We start from the raw sequence: 21,545 nt of genomic DNA, 5'->3' as shown, positions 1-21,545 counted from the left end.
CCAGGTAGCATTCCTTTCTATCTAAAACTAAATCCCAATCTCACACTGATTAAGACACTCGATATTGCACGGGAGCCATGGGTATACAAGAATATGTTGGTGATCAGTTCGTTAGTTTGTGAATAGATGATTATGAACAAAAAATGAATATCACCTGATGGGAGGGGAGGAAAGTTATGTCGTACTATCGCCCAACTTTTTTTCATTGAGTGATATTATTTATTCATTTATATGTATTTAGTGATTTACCAGTAACTGCATGGATTCTGCTTGCATTCTGTTTGCTTGATTGCCAAAAATGATCTCAGATATACTTCACACGTAATATGTACCCCCCCCCCCCTCCCTCCCTCCCTCCCGAATACAATTTAAATAAACAATGAAAAATTCCTGATATTATACACATTTAGACCCATCCGCAGACCCATCTAAACTATGAAGAAAACATTGGATAATTACCATTACAGATACGTATCCGTCGGACGTATCTTAAACATTTTATCGTAGTATTTCGGTGGGATTTATGGCGGCAGTGCAGAAAAATAGAAACGTGTCGAATGGAAAGATAAACAGAAAGATAGAAAGTAAATAAAAAAGAAGAGTGATGGATGGAAATATGAACAGAAGATGGAAAGATTAACAGAAAAATGACAGATCTACTCAATCAAAAACTATTCAAATATACCCTCTTGAGAAAGTGGAAGCAGAAACAGAACAAAACACGTGAATGTATGCAATGCCCAAACAAATAAATCTGAGACATGACTGAGAGAGAGAGAGAGAGAGGCTGCTTTTGTGAGAGTGACGTCATCACTACGTAGTCTACATGCCGACCAATCGGAGCAGCAGATTCCTGTAGTCTCCGCTCGTGTCGTCGTAGACAAAATCGGTGAGTGTGTGACTGTACGCACTTTGGAAGAAGTCCTTGATATTTTCCAAGTCGATCTGAAAGAAAGGGGGAAAAGGATAAATCAAAGACTATTAAATTATGATTATCAACTCGAATCATAATATCAAAAATGTAAGCAAGAGATGTCGCCATAATATGTTCTATGGGGCAGCGCTCCTTTATAAAAAAAAAAATCTTGAAAACTGACAGACACGAATCCAGGAGTCCCTTCCTAGATTTTCTTGCCCTGTAACCATCCCTCTCCTCCGCCCCTCCCCCCCCCTAAAAAAAAATAATAATAATAAATAAATAAATAAATAAAAAATAAAAAATCCGGATCCACAAATGGGTGAGAGAAAAGCACCTGAGGAAAATAATCTTATTTTCAGTTGTCTAAATGAATCAAACGGAAACATGTTGGCGTATCCAAACATTGTTTAGCAGGGGCGCCAAGTTATTTTCCGAACTCGGTGGCTCCCCGCTTCACTATTGCGGATGTGTCGGAATTATGCCCCCTTTACAAAACCAGGATCTCAAGAAACGTCATTTAGCAAGACACTCTCCACCCAGGGGGGGGGGGGGGGTATTCACAAAGACTAAGTTGGATTCAGCCGAGGACGCAGGTTCGAAACTGAGTCACGGCTTTCGGATGGTGACGTTTAAAGGTCTGTCCCCAGACGTAAATAATCATATCTGATTGATACACGTCTGGAAAAACCCAATACACACACACATACAGTCCATTCATGCCACTGTTTGCTCTCACCATTTTTATACTGGCATTGGTCTCTCAAGGGACGTACAAATCATGGTCACAAATCTACAGAATTTACATTTTTTGATAATGCATTATTGAAGGGTAAAATATTATCTAAAGATCATAATGGTGAGAGCAACCAGTGGCATAAATGGCAAGCCATAGTTAACCCTAATAAGGCCGGGGCGGGGCATTATGCCCCCCCCCTCCCCCTCCACGATTTTCCTGATTGTTCAGGAACGCATATGGATGGCGCCCCGCCGCTCACTGACTTTTTTCTTTCGAGTCTTGTGCATCTTTAAAAAAAGAAAATCGGACCTACAGTTACAGGGTCACGTGACCTTTTGTCTTTGCATGTCAGCCCGAAAATCGCTCATTTTCGTGATTTATGTACAAAACATATGGAAATGTCATTTTTCCTAAAAATAGATCAAACATTGGTTATTGGGTCTTGTTTAAAGTTTAGGTGGTTGTTTTGGGAGTCGAAATAGTTGAATTGTAGTTAGAAATAAAATAAAACAACAAAAAACAATACAATACATAAGTTAAAAAAACAATGAAATACATAAGAAATTATCAAAACAAGAGATAGCATAAGGAATAGGCTGGCTCTTCGAAATTTTTTGTCGCATTATTATTCCAAATGATCTAATGAATATAAGTAGTGAAAAGGAATGCTTAAATATGAATAATATAAGATATAAGGGTAAAAATGTGATTTATTACCTTATTTGCATAAATTATCATAAATATGCAAATAAGTGAATTTTTCAAAAAAATGAAATCATCGTAGTATTCTATACACTTCACTTGACATGCGTGCAAATTTTCGCGGAGATCGGCCGTTTCATGCCCGAGATCTTAAGGGGGGCCATAATGCCCCCCCCCCCCCCCGTCCAACTAAAATTCGATCTTAGTCTTTGTGAAACACTCCCCGGGTGTAATTAGGTACCTGGCAATTTCTGGGGTTGCATAATTGCAAGGCCCTCAGTAAGAACAGCGTTGATGCTCATGAAGCTTCCCTTTGTAAACAACATTATAGTTAGAGTATTATTTGAGTGTATGAAGAGCAACCATAATTATTCCAGCTGAGGACTTTATTTGGTCAGTTTGATCTGAAATTAGCTGTTCGTTAGAAAATGTACTAGTATTTCTCTTCTTCTTCTTTTTTTCTTCTTAATAATTATCTAGTTTGTGTGTTTTTTTCTTCCCCTGAAAATGTAAAGTATTTGTTTGTTTCCTGCTAAAAAAATTTCCCCAAAGATAATGAATAAATGGCTGTAGGTCCTGGTTATTGTTGTTACTTCAAATATTTGAGAAATGTTTTCGTTTAGATTATCATACTATTACGTAGTTGTGTGATAAATCTGTGTTGTTTTGTATTCAATGTGATGTTATTTTTATGTACCTGTATAATGTATGACTTCCTTGGAAATCAGGCCATTACATTTATTTTTTGGCTCGAATGGAACCAGCCTACTGAAATAAAACTTAATAAATAAATGAAAATATAATTCATACCTCGGATCTTGAGATGACAATTCTCATGAGCTTGTCATCATTGCCTGAGCTGATGTCTTTGATGGCCATGTGGAGCTGATCAGCATAAAACCCTGTGCGATTATACACGCTCTTCACTGCATGGGAGAAAAGAGATGATGAGCAAAAAAGAATGAATGAAACCCCAAACCCCCAAATGTAGAACCCTCTACGGTTATACCATGGAGATACAAGATCTTGTATCTCCATGGTTATACACGCTCTTCACTGCATGGGAGAAGAGAGATGATGAGCAAAAAAGAATGAACGAAACAGATCACATTGATTTTAGTAGAGATCGGGAGATAGAGGGTTGGGTGGAAGAAAGTAAACGTTATTAGAGCAGATTTGTTTGATAGTCGTGTGAGGCTAATCAGCATAGAACCACTACAAGCTCTTCACTCCATATATGGAAAGATTATTGGGTAAGAGATAATGAGACGGAGAAAAACAGGTAGACGAGAAAGAGGACTAGGGAATTTAGTGGAGATCGGTAACAAGGAGGATGGAGTGAAGAGTGGAGCACTGTTTTGGAGTTAAATTGTCCTATTGCTAGAGTCTTTATTTGTTCTTTTTCTCTTTTTTCTTTTCGTCTTCTTCTATTTTCTTTTTTTTTTTCTTTCTTATTCTTCTTCTTCTTGTGCGCTTTCCTCCGTCATCCCCCCACTTACTTATCCCCATCTCATTTCTTATTCTGCTTTCTCACTCCTTCTCGTTACTGCCCTGTCTCTCTCTCTCTCTCTCTCTTTCTCATTTTTTCCCCTGCAATATGAATAAATTGTGGAACTTGTCCCGATGCTCCCCCTCCCCCTCCAAGCTTCCACACTCTTACCTCTCTTTCTCTTCTCTCTCTCCTCTCTCTCCTCTCTCTCTCTTACTCTCTCGCTCCCCCTCTCTCTCTCTCTCTCTCTCTCTCTCCCTCTCTCCCTCCCCCTCTCTCTCTCCCTCCCTCGTCTGTTTCTTTCAATATGAATAAGAGGTGGAACCTGTCACGATGCCTCCCCCCCCCCCCCTCACTCTTAGCTTCCACACTCTTGCCGATTGCTTCACCACTAGTCTACACGCTTACCCATCACGCCGAATGCCTCCTTGCTGCGAGCTTCCATGCCACTGTTTCTGATGAACTCTTGCAGCGTGCAACCTCCCGCCTGTAACCATGACAACCGGGCAACATCTCGTTAGTAGAGCAATCATATCGACGAGTGCTTTGTTCATGTTTTCAACTAATCAGAGTGTGGGGTTATTTTAATGGACGTGGCGAGAAGGACATGACATCATTAGCGCCAAGAAGTTGTGATAGATTACCGGAAAACTAATGGAAATCATGCTGATGTTCAACAGCCATGTGTGTCAACAGGTCTCATTAACGTTTTTGAGAAAAGTCAAAAAGCTATGTTCCCAAAATAATACCGTCGTTTACCTCCATCGTTACGTCATTAGGTAATAATAGTTACATAAGTTTTGGGTTTTTCTGAAATATTAAAGGGAAATAAGACCTTAACAGCCAACTACTCTTCTTCTTCTTCTTTTTCGTCTTCTTCTTCTTCTTCTTCTTCTTCTTCTTCTTCTTCTTCTCCTCCTCCTCCTCCTCCTCCTCCTCCTCCTCCTCCTCCTCCTCCTTCTTCTTCTTCTTCTCCTTCTTCTTCTTCTTCTTCTTCTTCTTCTTCTTCTTCTTCTTCTTCTTCTTCTTCTTCTTCTTCTTCTTCTTCTTCTTCTTCTTCCTTTCTTTGCCTTATTCATATTATTATCATTATCTTTACTACTACTACTGCTACTACTACTACTACTTCTATACTACCACTAAGTATACTGCTACTATATTACAATCATTCTTATTTTTATCCTCATCATCATTGGTAAAAGTTGAAGTAGTAGTAATAGTAGTAGTTGTAGTAGTAGCAGTAGTAGTAGTAATAGTAGTAGTAGTAATAGTAGTAGATGTAGAAGACGTAATATTTGTATAGTGTGTAATAGAAGCAATAGTATCATTATTATGTCGATGATGATCATCATAATCACAATTATATATTGTTCGATTTTGTTTTTTATTCTATTAAAGGTACTATGTCCCATTTGCAGGCCCCAAAAAATGAAAAGGTTGAATTCCAATGGTATTTGAAAGATAATACTAATTTAGAACTTCCCTAAAAAAGGGGGGCTTGAAAATGTCTGAAAGTGGGAAAATAACGACTATTAGTTGTCGAAACGACTTAAGAGCTATAGAGCCATTAAGTAATAGTCTGATTTTTCAGACAATTGCACCGTATGGTTGTACGTTTTGTGCTGCGCAAAGATTCAATCAGTTTAATTTTGGCTATTACAAGAAGTGGGTTATTGATGGAGACAAATGCTCATGTACCCTTTACAGCTCATTTTATGTATGTTATCACCAAAGAAGAAGAAAAAAGCCAGTCAGTCACTCAATAGTGTCTGACAGTGAAGTCTAGCAAGTAAACAGGTTTCCTTGCATAATTTGAATATTAGGATACTGCTATTAAACGTTTAAATATAACAGATAGGACATACATGATATATTTATATTTCCTGCAAAGTTCTACAGAATTTGATGTTGGTTGCAAAAGGGACATAGTATCTTTACTGCGTGATTATGACGTACCTTGTCAAAATTGAGGAATATGGAAGACAGTTGCGGTAAACTCGAGTTACCGAAGATCCTAATGACGTCATCATCAGCTGATTGCAGACGTTCTGCCGTATTCTGAAGCAGACATTTCAGGGAAAGAGAGAGAAGAATTATTATCAGGCAAATATTTGATGTGGATTGTTTGAAAGTACTTTGGAGGCGGGAAATTATGTAAATTTTGGGTGGAACGTAATAGTGGTAAGTACTGCGTAGGTTTCATGCGGTATAAATTATTGGGTTGAATGTACTTTCCATTTTTTTTTTTTTTTGCCTAATGCTATCCTTGAATTTTCCCTCTAATTTAACTTTTACGAATTAAAAAAAAAATCAATGTTACGTTAGCCATTTTAAATTTTTCATTGCTAATTTCGTATCTTATTATCTGCCCATTACGATGAACTCTTTCTCAGTGTTAATACTAATGTGGCTACCCGGGGAAAAATAAAGACCCAATCATAAATATCATTAATATTTTATAATCAATTTTGATGTTCTATACGCTCCCTACATATATTTTCATGCTTTTCTGTCATTTCTACTTACATTTCTGAGGTATTCTAGATCTTTGTTCCTTTGGGGGACGTCAACTTTTCGATGTGTACTGCGTTTTCCCTGTACAAAATATAACATTAATGAATGAAAAAAACTTATATATTCCCTGTCTCTTAAAAAAAATACAAATAAAGAAAACGCTTAACATTAAAAAACTTCACGACCAGCTATTTTGGTTCAAAATGACATTTGATGCCCTTTCGAACATACCGCTTGCATACTTTAAGAACTTAGAGACGGTATTCTGAGTTAAGATCTATATGAACATGATAAATACAAATTTGCTATTGTTATATATCATTAAAGAGTAAATTCAAGATTTCTGATCATGCCGATATTTGCCCGTAACTGTATTATGTGATTACTTACTCAATGTTTTTTTTATAAATATAATGACTAACATTAATAGGGTTCATGACCAATACAGTCGTCACATTTTACATATAAATACTTTTTCCAAAAGAATATATGAGAGATAATAATCAAATAATAATGGAGATGATATCAAACATAGAAAATAGCTTGTGATATGAATATAATACATACAACGCTAATGGTAATGAATCATAATGGACATATTTAATGAAATATATATGAAAATAAGAATTATATTTATTTCTAAACTTACGGTAACAAGCCGAATGAGTATATCCTTGAATACTCCGCTTATTTGCTTTCCAATCTCCTCCTCCAATTCCTGATTATATTCTTAAAGAAAAAACATAATTATGAATAATAGTACTTATAAAGTAAATGCTAAGTAGAAGTAAATATGAGTACCATACAATACATATTTGAACCAATATGATGAAACATTTATATGCCTGTTGTACACTGTGGACTGTTGTACACTGTTATGGCCTGCTGTGCATTGTTATACTCTGCTATACACTGTGGACCAATTACTATGTACAATGCAATCCCGTGTACTTTTTTTGATTTTGTTGGAAATGGAAATAAACGAAATGAATGAAATGAAATGAAGTCGGTAAGGGTAGTATACGTAATATATTCCAAGGAGAGAGATAATTTCCGGAAAGGAAAAGGAAAGAGGTGGAGGGAGAGAAAGAAAGAAAAAAAGAGAGGGGTAGTAGGAGAGAGAGAGAGAGAGAGAGAGAGAGGAGGAGGAGTAGGAGAAAGAAAGAGAAAAAGAGGGAGGAGTAAGAGAACGAAAGAGAAATACAGAGAGACAGAGAGACAGAGAGAGATAGGGGAGTAGAAGATAGACACACATACACACCACCTCACATACTCACGCTGACAGAGTCTTACACAGAGACAGATATACAAAGAGAGGACCATACACACATACAGAGAAACTGAGACAGAGACAGACAGACAAACAGACAAACAGACAGACATACAAACAAACAAATATCTTTTTAATGACAATGGAGTACAGAGAATTGGTAGGAATATGATAAAAACGAATAAATATTCTTGAGAGGCCACAAATCGTATTTCACAGTATCTTAAAATAATGCAGATCGAATTTCATATGGCATAATATAATTATATTCATGATCTGGAAACTATCTTCGGTAGCAAGGGACATTGATTCGGCTATAAAACGGAATACACGGTATGTGAGGGGCTGGCTACATCGAAATATTTACTTTAAAACTGATAAAAGAAAATGAGTGATTGTTTTTTTTTTACCTTCTTTGTAGGCCTGTACAATTGCATCTACCTCCTGCAAATTAAGAAAAAAATAAACGATTATTTATGACACACATTTTCATAGTTCTTAACATAGGACAGGTATAATATATCACAAAGAGTACTTGCAGAGTTGCAGTGGCGTAGCTAGGATGAATGGCAACCCCCCCCCCCTCCCATCTCCCACTAATATCTGGACTGCCCTACAACAGACCGGACAAAAATAAATATCATTAATCCAAATTGAAAAGATCGAATTAGCCGATGTAGTGTAGTCGGTTTGGCGGTTTGACTAATACCTCGGTCACACTGCCAAACCGAATTCAAACCGACGCCAGACCGACCAATTTTGACCCATTGAGTGGTAATGCAATTTTCCCTGTTCGGTTTGTAGTCGGTCCGGTGTTGGTCTCATTTGTTTGACTGATGTATAAGCTATAACTTGAAGAAGAAGAAAATTAGACTATTGACGTATATTGGTTTCTCTTTCTAAGAGATTCGCTTATCCCACCAGACCTCGATCCCTGCTTACTACACTATCATAATTGTATTATCTACAGCGGGAATGTTTTGCAGAAACACAGGTGTTCAAGTGGACCCTTCATTTAAATTGTGTATCCCCTTTCCGCTCGTATGACGTCAAATTTCTGTTCCTAAAATAAAACATGAATGTTTCTCAATGACGTCAAACTTTGAACAACTGGACTGTGTCAATAACTCGAGTTATTTGGTTGGTCACCAGACGGTCGATTCAGAGTGGTTCAATTGCTTTTTTTCATTCAGCCCAAAAGGCGTACGAGCACAATTTCTTTAGGGGGTGGCGTGTCTTGTTCAATCATTTTTCTCTCTAGATTATGATTCTTGCAAGCTAGCAAAGCAAGTAAGTAACCAACAACAACGAATCGGACACTTTGTGTTATTATCTAAATGAAAAATGCAATCGTGCCATCGAAATGTACAATATTAATATTTGACGACCTCGCTGCCCAGCTATGAAGCGGATCAGCCCTTCCCTTCAAACACACATCCCCCGCCCCGCCCCCTTCTCTCTCTCTCTCTCTCTCTCTCTCTCTCTCTCTCTCTCTCTCTCTCTCGTCATGTCCAGCTCTACTTCACTCTTGGATTGCATCATTCTCCAAATACTAGCCCCCCCCCCCCCCCCCCCCCCCCCCCCCCCCCCCCCACTTCATCTTTACCAAATCCATGAGTATCTACTTCCAAGATATTGTTACAGCTTATCAGACTTACTAACCTGTGGTTCAAGTGGGTATAAAATCTCGAGTAACGGGACGTCTTTATGGGCGAGCGCCGAACTCTGTAACGACAACGACAATAATTTATAGTTCAGAGAGTCATTTCCAGTTAACAGCTAAATCATTCATATCCTTACCAACTTTTGTAATTTTCCAAGAATGTTAAACATTGATTCGTTCTGATAACTGTTTCTTGAGAATGTGACATATTAAAGCTTTCATAGTCCCTAATTCAATCAATCCACCTTTCATTCTCGAGTTACGAAAAACAGAGCAAATATGTTTCTTTCGGTAGTGATTGCCTCAGTTCGATAGATAGGCTACAGCTTCCCCTCATTGCTTCATAATGGCTCGATTAAAAAAATGAACATACCTAGGCGCCTGAATTATTAAATAATAAACCAAAACAAAAAACAAACAAACAACCAAACTTATTGTTGGTGTCTTTTTAGATTTAGTTATGATTCGTTATGATTATCAAATATTGGAATAAGCACAAGCTCGAGCATTATTTGAATAATGCAGCCATTAATCAAATACTGATAGCCTGGTAAATTATGCTGATGACACCTCTAAATAAACACAAACATGAAATATGATATTTATAGAAATGTACCTTCAGAAATAAAACACTATAGGCCTACATTATTATTTTTTATATAAACGAAATACGCTTAGTCAGCATGGGAAATTGACTGTCCTTGTATTTGTTTGGTGTTTACTTAATTGTTTGTTTACGATATTGTGTATATATAACTTTGTTTTAAAGCGGGACTGCACTACATGTAGCTACTTGCGCCCTATATAGGGCAAACAATGCCTAATCGGTGACCATTGGTTCCGGGCCCATGATCCTCTTTTCTTATGTTAATTGAGAGCTGATTTGAGGAGATAACCACCTGTCATGTGACCTTGCAGGGTAGACTAATCCCTCATTTACACAAGTACAGATGGGCTTTAAGGTACAAAGCCTTATTTGACTTACCTTTAAAGTGTGCCTGACATGTTTTGCGAGGAAAATGAAGGGTTCTTCGAGGAGTCCGCTGACTGCTTTTCGGTATGGCTCACTCAAGTCCACTTGTAATTCGGCGTGAAGGTTCTGAATATATTTGGCAGAAATTAAATGATAACTTATTTTCAGAAATTCAGTTTCTATAACAATTGAGGAAAAGACCCCAAGATTCGGGATTTCGGGAAATACATAGGCCTACCCCGTTTTAGAAAGACGATATTGATAGTAATTCAATGTAGTAGTTAAACTGCATGGACTCTTTTCTTTGAAGGATTACAATAATCTGTACAGGGTAAATGAGTAGGCAACAGGCACTCTATAAACGTGTGGACTATTAACTTAGCACGCGCTATTAAACTCAGTATGCGCTACCGGAATACCCTCAACAAAGAAAAAAAACAACTTGGCGCTCCACAACTAACTATTACCCCGGATCTAGAGCATGGCTGCCATTATTCTTGCCAGTACTTATCTACCCCACCTGGATACATGTGTGGGAAAATGGAGATAACTGTCTTTCCAAAAGACATTAGTGCCGCATTAGGGACTTGAACCGCGCACCACGGGATTCACAATCCGATGACTTGTCCACTAGACCACGACACCTCTACGATATATTTGATATAATTTTAATTGATGTTAAGTAATTTAAACTACTTTTGCAGTTTGTTATCGTAACATAATACACATTCAAATGTTTTTTATTTATCCTTGATCAGAGGCTGTAACCTTTACTTATCCAGCCACTAAGGTTGGGTTTCGAATGTTTGGAGCTTGAAGGGCTATAACTTGTATACTTTAATACAGAGTTAACGCCCTTTGTGCTTTGAGCAGACGATCTGTTCTCACAAGAGCGCTGTAAAGAGCATTCATGCCAGATTGAAAAGTTAGTACAAAGACGGCTTGGTAACGACAATCACAAAAGGCACTACAACGACGATTGCAATGATTGCCCACGGACGGAGAAAAAAGGAATAAAAGGAGAAAGAAAAAAAATTGCCATTGTGAGGGAAAGGCAATAAAACTGAACATCCAATGCAATGCAATCCTGTATTGAAGAGACGGTGGAGGTTATAATTATAATTGCATTGCTCGATTTATCAATGACGATCGTAGGCGGGCGCTGCTTTGGGAGGGGGAGGGGGCTGCGGGGGAAACCCCCTTTCCTCCACATTCATTTTTGTGGGAAAGTTCACTGTTGTTGGTGTCGGAAAATTGAAAGGGTGGTCTTATTTTGATGTCATTGCCTGTTTCCTTTCTTTCCTTGTTTATCTGTTTGTTCGAAAACTTGTTTGTTTTGTTTTTTAATTGTCTTGCCGCGATGGGACTCGAGCCGCGGACCTTGTGATCGATAGTCCGGTGACACCTCTACTATCCAAGCGAATATTGGAAACATTAACCAATACAATTACATGTTTCTGATACACTTAATCCTAAATTTTCTGCAGAATTAATTTCTTAGAGCAATACATATTCTGGAAAAGAGGTACACTTTCAAGCTAATCTTCCATCCTGTAACAGTGTGAACAGGGGGACGTTTCACCAAACTTGTCATCAGTGACAAATGACAGTTTTTGTTATAAGCTACTGAAATCCTTACTTCTGATTGGTTATCAACAGATTTGTCACTGCTTTTTGTCATTTGTCATTGAAAAAAAGGCTTTGTGAAACGGGTCCCTGATGATGTTTTCTTTTATTGGGCTGTCATAGTGTGGGCTGCAAATGGCTGTCCCTAATATGGCCATGGTAATTGGTGTCATTTGTCCTCTTAACATGATTAGCGTCCTTTGAATGAGAGGGAAATATTTGCAGCCAATCATGCTAATTGAGATTAATTATCTTAAATGCCCACTGCGCTATACCTCTATATAACAAACAATGCATAATCGGTGACCATTGATCCCCTATGATCCTCTTATTCGTACGTTATTTGAGAGCTGATTTGATGAGATAACCACCTGTCGAGTGACCTTGCAGTGTGGTTTAATCCCTCCTTTACACTAGTACTGATGAGCTTTAATGACAGTTTTGTCGGGCATTACGATGACATAATAGCACCAGTGACATTTCCAAATACCTCGAGATTGAAAAGAGTATATTCTGATAAATGGCTTTTTATGTACACTCCTAAAACTTGACAAAAGAAATGTAATCATTATATCGTTAGTCATCATTAGTGGGATAGAAAAACATAATCAGCACGAATGTTTTTTTTTCTTCATAGGGTACGTCCTACACTATCGCTTAAACTATCAAATTATTCTATTTGGTGAAAAGAGCTGCAGAATTTTAATAGGAAATGTTTGACCTAATCTAAGCTCAACATAATTTACCCAATCATTTAAGCGCGTAAAGGTCAATACGTGTACAGGAAAGCATGGAAAATCTACCGATAAATTGGTCTGTAACTACTGCACATTTTGGTTTAATGAACGAACCGTCATTAATGTTTTCTTTATTGAAGGGATCACGTTTCCATGTATTGGTGATAGAAACTGGCAATGGTTGGGGCGTTTAGAGAGAGGCAAGCTGAGGGCGAAAATCAAATTAGTTTCTCAGATTGAGAATACTGCCTTGTTTCTATTATTTAATACCTCCAGTGAAGGATCTTTTAAATTATGGAGGCATGTTTTATGTCTGAGTAGAGGAAAGGTAGAGGGAGGAGGAGAAGGAGAAGGACAGAGAGGAGAGGAGAGAGAGAGAGAGAGAGAGAGAGAGAGAGAGAGAGAGAGAGAGAGAGAGAGAGGGGAGAGAGAGGGGGATGGTGACTCTGAGAAAGGGAAAAGGAGGTAAGGACGTACATGTAAATAAAATAACAAAAGAGAAACAAAAATAGGGAGAAAAGGGGCGGGTAGAAATATGGGGGGAGGCAGAAATGGGGAAGGGGTGGAAGGGAGTGAAGGGTTGGGAAATAGTGATAGATAGAGAGAGAGTGAGTGAGACATAATTACACAGATAGAGACACAGCGAGGGACGGAACGGGGTGGGAGAGAAAGGGAAAGTAAAGCACGAGAGCCGTTGAGATAAGAGGGAGAGAAAAAAATGGAGTGAGAGGTGGAGGGGGAGAGGGAGAAAAGGAGAGGGGTGACATATTCCTATAGATTGGGTTGGAAGAGGAAAGGGTAGAGAGAGAAATTCATTAACAGAGATAGAAAATAATTCATACCGTGTTATATTTCTCCTCATACGCCTTCGCAATGACTTGTCTCTGTTCATTTGTCCGCCTCGATAGAATCTCTGTGATTACCTTGTCATCCGCACCTGCAGACACAAAAAATAAATAAACGTCTTCCCATCAAATATGTGATGGGATTTCTTTTCGTGAAAAGGGAATCTTTATTTCTCCAACTACATTAAAAACACATTAAGGAAACCGTTTTGAAAACGGGAGGGGGAGCGAAAAGGTAAGTACTTCTGTATTCTCTCACAAAACAAGCGGGCACAAGCTCGATACATTTTAGTTTAAAAGGTGCCTTTTGTAGCACAACATTATTGACGAAGGACATTTTAGGGGCAGAGATTTAATTTGTATCGGTATGCCCCTCCCCCTTGCTCCTTCCCCACCAATCCGCCACTGTCTACCCTATGCCATCCGAACCCATGAACGTTAGCTTCATTATGCTTGCTATGTTCATATAACTTATGAAATATGAAACCTTATGAAATATGAAAACTTATGAAATATGAAAACTTAATATCCATCAACAGAGGCGAACGACGGACGAATCGATCTAACATTGCGGCATCCAGTAATATTAAATATGCGTATTATGAAGGAGAATAATGAGAAATAGGCCGAGGTTTTACAGCCGTAATAAGGGGTCGTCGAGCCAAGACTGAATCAATAAAGGACCTGGGCATCGTTGCACGAAACTGTCTTAAGTACAAGTCCACCGACATCCCATTGAAATGCGTGTTAAATTTAATACATGCGTTCCAATGGGTTGTCGGCAAACTTGTACTTTTATGACGGTTTTGTGAGACGGTGACCCGATCTCCAGCTCTTCGATTCCACATTTTACATTAGAAATGAACATGCTGATTTCTTGGCGCTTGTATAATAGTGTTGCCCGTCATGTCCGCTGTGCAAGAAGGATCATTCCGCTTGCATGTGTATTCTTATGTCCGTCAAGTTTGCACGAAGCGTCATTTCGGTTGCATGTGTATTCTTATGTCCGTCAAGTTTGCACGAGGCGTCATTAATCCGCTTGCGCTATTACTTACGCTAATAAAGCCTCAAGGCAAAACAGTGATACACCAGTAATCTAAAGCCAAATTTGTATTGTTCATTTTTGCATTCATCTTGTGTACGGTAATACTCTCACATAGTGCGTCAAAGACAGCGTCAGTTGCTGACGCATGCAGTCTTGCGTCATTGAATGATTAGTCATGCGCAATGGGCATTTGTGCTTTCTCATTGAGAATTTGTCTAGGTAATTGCTTATGCAGAATTCATATTGCTATTCACTTCTGAGCTTAGGCCTATACGTTATCAAACTATTCTCAACAAAAATTGCAATTTAACTCTCCAGAATAGTTGTCAAGATATCATTAAAATGAAATCTTGCAATAATAAACATACGCTGCCGCCCTAAAGTTGGAATAACGTCTTCTTATCTATATGCTATGAAGTACTTGCGTCAATATGGTGCATTCTTGATAGATAACATATATATCTTGTCATAACGTATTGATCAATCTCTGTAACTCTTGATTATTCCAACTTAAAGCCCGTCTGCACTAGTTTGGCCAGGAGGTATTAGGCCTCTCTGCAAGGACACTGACAGGTGGTTATCTCATCAAATCAGCTCTCAAATAACATAATAAAAAGAGGATCATGGGGACGAACGGGCACCGATTAGGCTTTGTTTGCTATATAGAGGGCGCAAGTAGCTGTATGTAGTGCAGTGGGGCTTTATATGGGCAACAGTGTAAGTAATGTGACCTGTGGAAGTTCACTGACTCTTAAATCTGTCAATGTCTAAATGTATTGGATTTAAGAAAAAAAACGAATATTTAAGGCCGCTATTTACAACAATACTAAAAGTTGAAGCCTTTTTAAAACAAATCTTCGAGTTACGTCTTTCTCGTGCTCACCAGACTATACTTACTTTTAAACGCTTTGTGAAGTTCTTCAATATCCTTCTGTACATTAAAATCTCCTGCTGTCTGCACTGTACCCTGTTTGGACAAAAGAATTGAGACTAAAATATACAAACATATTATATAGAGACATAAAAACACAGTATGTAACCGAAACATTGACGAATAAACGTATTAAATGTAACATAACTATGGCCAGGGGTTGGCTAAACTGGTTTAGGTACGAAGTTTCGAATAAAATAGACTAGAATAGTCTAGACTGAAACCATCGGGGATTTGTAAGTTTTGTTGTTAGATGTATGGTTTTATGGACTTAAAAATAGATTTTAGAATTTTCATATTTCCTGGAGGAAACCCGAGGTGGGAATTGAAGAGAGAGAGAGAGATAGAGAGTGAGAGAGAGAGAGAGAGAAAGAGAGAGAGAGAGAGAGAGAGAGGGGGAGAGGAATGGAAGAGAGAGATAAATATATAGAGATAAAGATGGTGAGAGAGAGAGGGAGAGAGGTTAGGCGAAGAGAAAGAATATGAGGAGGAGGAGGAGGAGGAGAGACAAAGACATATACCATGTAGACAGCAAGAGGGAGAGTGTGTGTGAGATAGAGAGAGAGGGGAGGGGAGAGAGAGAGAGAGGGAGAGAGAGAGAGAGAGAGAGAGAGAGAGAGAGAGATGATGGGAAAAGAATGGATGATTGGAGTAAGGGAAAGGGAGGCAACATGAAGAGGAATGGGAGAGAGAGAGATGAATAAATAGAGAGGGGGAGAGAGGTTAGGCGTAGAGAAGGAATAGGAGGAGGAGGAGGAGGAGGGGAGGAGAAGGAGGAGGAGGAGGAGGAGGAGGAGGAGGAGAGACAAAGACATATACCATGTAGACAGCAAGAGGGAGAGTGTGTGTGAGATAGAGAGAGAGGGGAGGGGAGAGAGAGAGAGGGGGAGAGAGAAAGAGAAGGGGAGAGAGAGAGAGAGAGAGATGATGGGAAAAGAATGGATGATTGGAGTAAGGGAAAGGGAGGCAACATGAAGAGGAATGGGAGAGAGAGAGATAAATAAATAGAGAGGGGGAGAGAGTTTAGGCGTAGAGAAGGAATAGGAGGAGGAGGAGGAGGAGGGGAGGAGAAGGAGGAGGAGGAGGAGGAGGAGGAGGAGGAGGAGGAGGAGGAGGAGAGACAAAGACATATACCATGTAGACAGCAAGAGGGAGAGTGTGTGTGAGATAGAGAGAGAGAGAGAGAGGGGGGGGGGGAGAACAACAGAGAAGGGGGTAGAGTAATATACAATTTTTGTATTGGTTTATTGATGGAAACTAACTAGAAACCATAAACCGAAAGAGGAAATTACAGTTATAAACCTGATAATCGTAATCCTGCTTCAAACGATACATTATGGAACAGTAGATTTGTTGTTTATCGACTTTAATGCCATTTTGTTTTGCCGGTACCATAAATATCTCACATCAATATCAAATTTGGGATCGTTTTCCTCTTTCCTACCTAGCTTATTCTCGGTTCGCATTTTGTCTTTATTCACAGAAAGGGAGTAAGAAACTATGATGATGATACTAATAATCAATTAAAATAGTAGAAGTAGCGAGACAGAAAAAAAATGAAGAAACAAATATGACAACAGGAGTGTGAGCTGTCGCAAAACACTTGTAAAATGTACACGGGGTTTCTCCCATATTTTAAGGTGCGGATCCAGGACTGTGTGAAAAAAGAGTGGGGGCGCAGGGGGGGGGGGGGGGGACTGTAAACCGAAAAATTATCTGATTAGCAAGAAATAAATATGTATCACATTTGATGGTTCCTTTTTAAAAGACGCATAAGCACTAAAGGGGCACATTTTTATTTCGTGTAGTTAGATATGCCACATTGATTTTGTTTAAAGGGGCACGCCCGGCTGTGCCGCCCCCATCCCCTCCCAAACCCGTCTCCGACTCAACTTACCCTCGATAAGCAATCCCTGTAGACGATGGCCGGACGAGTCCTGACCGGACATGGTGGTTGGTCCGTCGGGACAATCTGACCCCCTTCCTGAAAGAAACAATAGAAAGAGAGAAAATAGGTAATAAGAATCACGAATAAAAATTAAAAAATAAATAAAAAATGAATAAAATTAATCTGTACATTATTAAAAGTTAAAGGTCGGAGGCATTGCTAGAGGGTATGTTGCTAAAGAAGAGGGGTAACGTTGATATTAATATTCAAGAAATTTCCTGAAAAATAAGACATCTACTGCAAAACAAGTACTTAAACAATATCACAAAGAGCACACAACGCTCTTGGGACGTAAGTGAACGTTCTATATTTATTTTGGCTAGCATGTGCACCTCTCATATAATCTTAAATATGTACATGGGCCGTTGTGGAAAGCATTTTTGTACCTGAAATCGCTATACCCAGTAAAAATAAAACTATAATTAAATACCTGAAATGAACCGTAAATGTAGATATAAGATTTTACGTTTTTTATTTGAGTTTGTAAGTAAATATATAAATAGATGAAAACAAATGCATGAATAAACAAGTAAACAAATAAATAAGTAACATGCCCCTTACTCCACGCAGCTACGCCAGCGCAAAGGAGTTAATCACTCGCACATTAATCGTAACAGAGTTGTTTTCGATTAGATTTATTTCTAGCGGATAGCATGTACTCCTCCCACGTAATTATGTACGTGATGTACCTATAACTAAGGCACATGCGTTACTTCAGGCGGAGCATGACTTTCAATACCTACATGCGATAACATTATTGATGGTGGATAAGCTTACATGTGCGGCGAGGAGAGGGGGGGGGGGGTCGTCGAGGAAGTGTATGACGATTATTGAAATAGAGGAGGCTATGTCATGAAACACAAACAATTCCACATGTTTACAGAGCCGGCATAACTGTTTCTCCTATTCCCTAAGAAGATGAACAGTCAATCAACTAATGAATACTACTGCCCAATTAGCGAGCCCTAAATAATTAGCGCCACAATCATAACAGTTATAACTATGTCATATGGGGATGGCAGATAACTCATTTTGTTAGGACAAATACAATTGATTCATATAATTTCCCGTCCATCCTCTTTATCTCTTGTTCGACCTGCCTCCAATTTAAAAAACAAACCTTTGACACTTTTTATTTTGAAATGAAATCAAGCAGAATGTAAAGAAAGCTAGAAAACGAAAAATAAAAGGAATATAATGCAGTTTCACTGTGTTTTGAGCAAATTTAATACATGCAAGAAAAAAGGAATGTTAAACAAAGATATATCAAGATAATGTTGCATGTACGGTAATTATATCGAATTTGAAATCACATCACGATGAACGCCCTCCTATCCATTTTTTATTTTGGAAAAAAATAAACAACAAATAAACAAAATCACATAACAAATAAAAAACAAGCAAAAATTTAGAACGAAAAAAAAAAATCAAAATCAAAATCTAGACGAGAAACTAATTGTCAAGTTGCCTCTGCCTATCTTTATAGTTTCCCCCTTTCTATTCTTTCTAAACATCGTTCCAAAAACTGACACCTGATGATGATTCCTTGGGACGCAGTTGATGTTTCACCCGAGGAAAAAACGAAACAAAACAAAATCAAAATCTAGACGATAAACTAATAGTCAAGTTGCCTCTGCCGTTCTTTAGTTTTCCCCTTTTTATTCTTTCTAAACATCATTCCAAAAAACTGACACCTTTTGATGATGCTTTGGGAGGCAGTTGATGTTTCACTTCAAGGATGAATGAAGTGAGAAAAGGTTAGTAATCACCACTTGATTGTTTTAACCTATTTATAAACTCTCGACGTGGTTGCTCTTCCCCTATTTTTAAAATCTGGATGATCTGATGCGCGATGCCATATAAGTTGTCAATTATCCGATGCTTCAACGTACAAAACAAAAATAATCACTGTTTTTTTTTTTGGTCGATAGACACGAAGCCTATGACGACATAGTTGTTTTACAAAGGTTACTTACAGCCACACTGTCCTACTTGTAGCTACTTGCTCCCTCTATATATAAAATAATGCCTAATCGGTGACCATTGGTCCCCCATGATCCTCTTTTTCTTATGTTAATTGAGAACTGAGTTGATGAGATAACCACCTGTCCAGTGGCCTTGCATGGGCGGGCTAAAGGCATCATTTTAACAATTTTCAATCTGAGATGCATGACACTATGTGTTATCAGTGTATGTGATATGGTATAAAATTGAAGCCCTAAAAAGATTGCGCTTCAAACTGATCATCAAGTGCCTCAAAAAAGTAAACATCTTTGAGTGACCGGTTTTACCATACTCATTCCCCCCCCCCCCCCCCAATAGACTGTAATGTTATGAAAACCGTTAGGAGAACTGAAATTTTATTTCGATTTCCAATCATAAATATCTTGGTAATCAGACAGGCGAGCGGCTTGTAATAGTCATGGGGTTCCTGACTAACCTAAAGGTTTATAATTATCATTGCAGCATGAGCTAAATCCAGGATTTTGTTTCAGAATCTGATACAATGTTACCGAGTTACTTAAAAGTGCGGGTTCATAGAAAATCACAAATATGGCAAATATCGTATTACTAGAAACTGGTATGCTAACAGATGGCCATCATGCAAGTTTTAGGTTAACTACATATCGGGTGATTTATAAAAATACAAATCAAACAACCTCCATAGCATCTGGGATATGCGAGAGATTCGCCTGAAAATAACGATGTTTTAATGCCGTCACAATATGAACCAACCCTGCCCAAGCAGACGACATCCCATAAAGAATGAACATAATTGCAATGCTTTTATTTCTCAAATTATAATGAGTTTAGTCTATATACATGTAAATGTGATGGAATCTTACACGATTCAAAAAGGGATATGACCCCCATTCTGATAACTAAATTCTTTTGTTTGTAAATACACAGGATAGGAGTTAATGAACAATCAAAGAAACCACTCTTTCAAATTAAAAAACCTCCGGAATGATAGCATGGACGTCATTTGTTCCCTCTTGAAACGCCGAACATGCCGCGGTGTGTGCAGCTGAAAATACAATGGCGTCTTATTTTGTTTACAAGCGACGGATTCCTTTTTTTGTTAATCCTTGCATTTTTCATCAAAATAATACCATGCACAGGGTTTTGAGTGAGGCAATAGTTTAAAAATTTCGCCTGAGGGCATTGAAGTAAGAGAAATTACTGAAGAAAATATGACAAAACATGCACTGAAATTGTGTGAGATGTCATGGGACATCGTCTGCTTGTGCACATCATGTTCAACATGTGACGTCATATCTCAGCAGCGACCGGAGAGCTTTTCAGGTGCTATGTCAGGGCTGTATCTAAGCGTTTTGTAATTGTTAATAATCATTACTTCAAATGTTTCTAAGCATTGGCTTTTGATAACCTTGGCCAATCAAAGTGTCACCTTTGCAATAATGACATTAAAGTTAGTTTTTTAAATCAATGAACCTTCTCTTTAAGGAGAGGTATGTCGTTTTTTTTCCGTTTATATTGACGTTGTTCAAATATAATCTACAATTAAAATTTTCTTTACAGCTATACCACTAAATAATAACTAATTAAAAAGGTAATATATTTACATTCGTCACACTAGACCCAGGTGAATTAAACGGGTACCGATATGAATTAATCTCCTATAGAAGCTTTAACGCCTCCATCAGGACAGCTAAATATAGGCTTTAGACACAGGAAGGCAATTGCGCTATACACAAGAACCGAGTATTATTATTATTAGCATGAGCAACTTGTCCTCACCTAATTTGATAATAATGCCAGTGGTTCTATAAATGCATAAAACCGAGGTATTCAGCCTCTGGATATGCTACTTATATCAAATCAAGGTGCAACACATCATAGTTTGCTTTAAGAGCGAGTGGAGGGAGGGGGGGGGGGCTGAAGGCGAAAAATCATTGACAAATTTATATTTACATATTGTGTTTTGTTTCCTTTTCTTTATCTCGCTGAAAAAAGGCTGTAATATTAATACGAATTCATTTTTATCTCTGAAAAATATTTCGGAAGAGAAATATGGTAGTACCGTTGATTTTTGTTATTCCTGATTATTGTACATGTAACTTTGACAGCAATTTTGCATTTTTTTTTTTGTGGCTACATTATGATGTTGATTTATGTTATCCTT

General features: G+C 38.2%; 1 protein-coding gene across 1 annotated transcript in view; it reads right to left on the bottom strand.

Annotated features, from left to right (window-relative positions):
• Positions 1–350: 350 nt before the first annotated feature.
• The window catches only part of LOC589596 (annexin-B12), a 96,682-nt gene continuing 75,487 nt past the window's right edge, over positions 351–21,545 (bottom strand). The window contains exons 2-13 of the mRNA XM_030983514.1: positions 17,348–17,434; positions 15,417–15,486; positions 13,472–13,566; positions 10,279–10,392; positions 9,293–9,355; positions 8,041–8,074; positions 7,010–7,089; positions 6,373–6,441; positions 5,803–5,904; positions 4,255–4,333; positions 3,168–3,283; positions 351–945 (exon numbers count right to left, since the gene is read on the bottom strand). Of these exons, the coding sequence (XP_030839374.1) occupies positions 823–945; positions 3,168–3,283; positions 4,255–4,333; positions 5,803–5,904; positions 6,373–6,441; positions 7,010–7,089; positions 8,041–8,074; positions 9,293–9,355; positions 10,279–10,392; positions 13,472–13,566; positions 15,417–15,486; positions 17,348–17,434 (1,032 nt within the window). The 3' untranslated portion in view covers positions 351–822. The remainder of the gene's footprint in view (positions 946–3,167; positions 3,284–4,254; positions 4,334–5,802; positions 5,905–6,372; positions 6,442–7,009; positions 7,090–8,040; positions 8,075–9,292; positions 9,356–10,278; positions 10,393–13,471; positions 13,567–15,416; positions 15,487–17,347; positions 17,435–21,545) is intronic.

The sequence above is a fragment of the Strongylocentrotus purpuratus genome, unplaced genomic scaffold, assembly GCF_000002235.5.
Source record: "Strongylocentrotus purpuratus isolate Spur 01 unplaced genomic scaffold, Spur_5.0 spur5_scaffold_13, whole genome shotgun sequence".
Taxonomy (NCBI): domain Eukaryota; kingdom Metazoa; phylum Echinodermata; class Echinoidea; order Camarodonta; family Strongylocentrotidae; genus Strongylocentrotus; species Strongylocentrotus purpuratus.
Note: the sequence above shows the minus strand (reverse complement) of the source record. Positions and strands in the feature narration are given on the sequence as shown.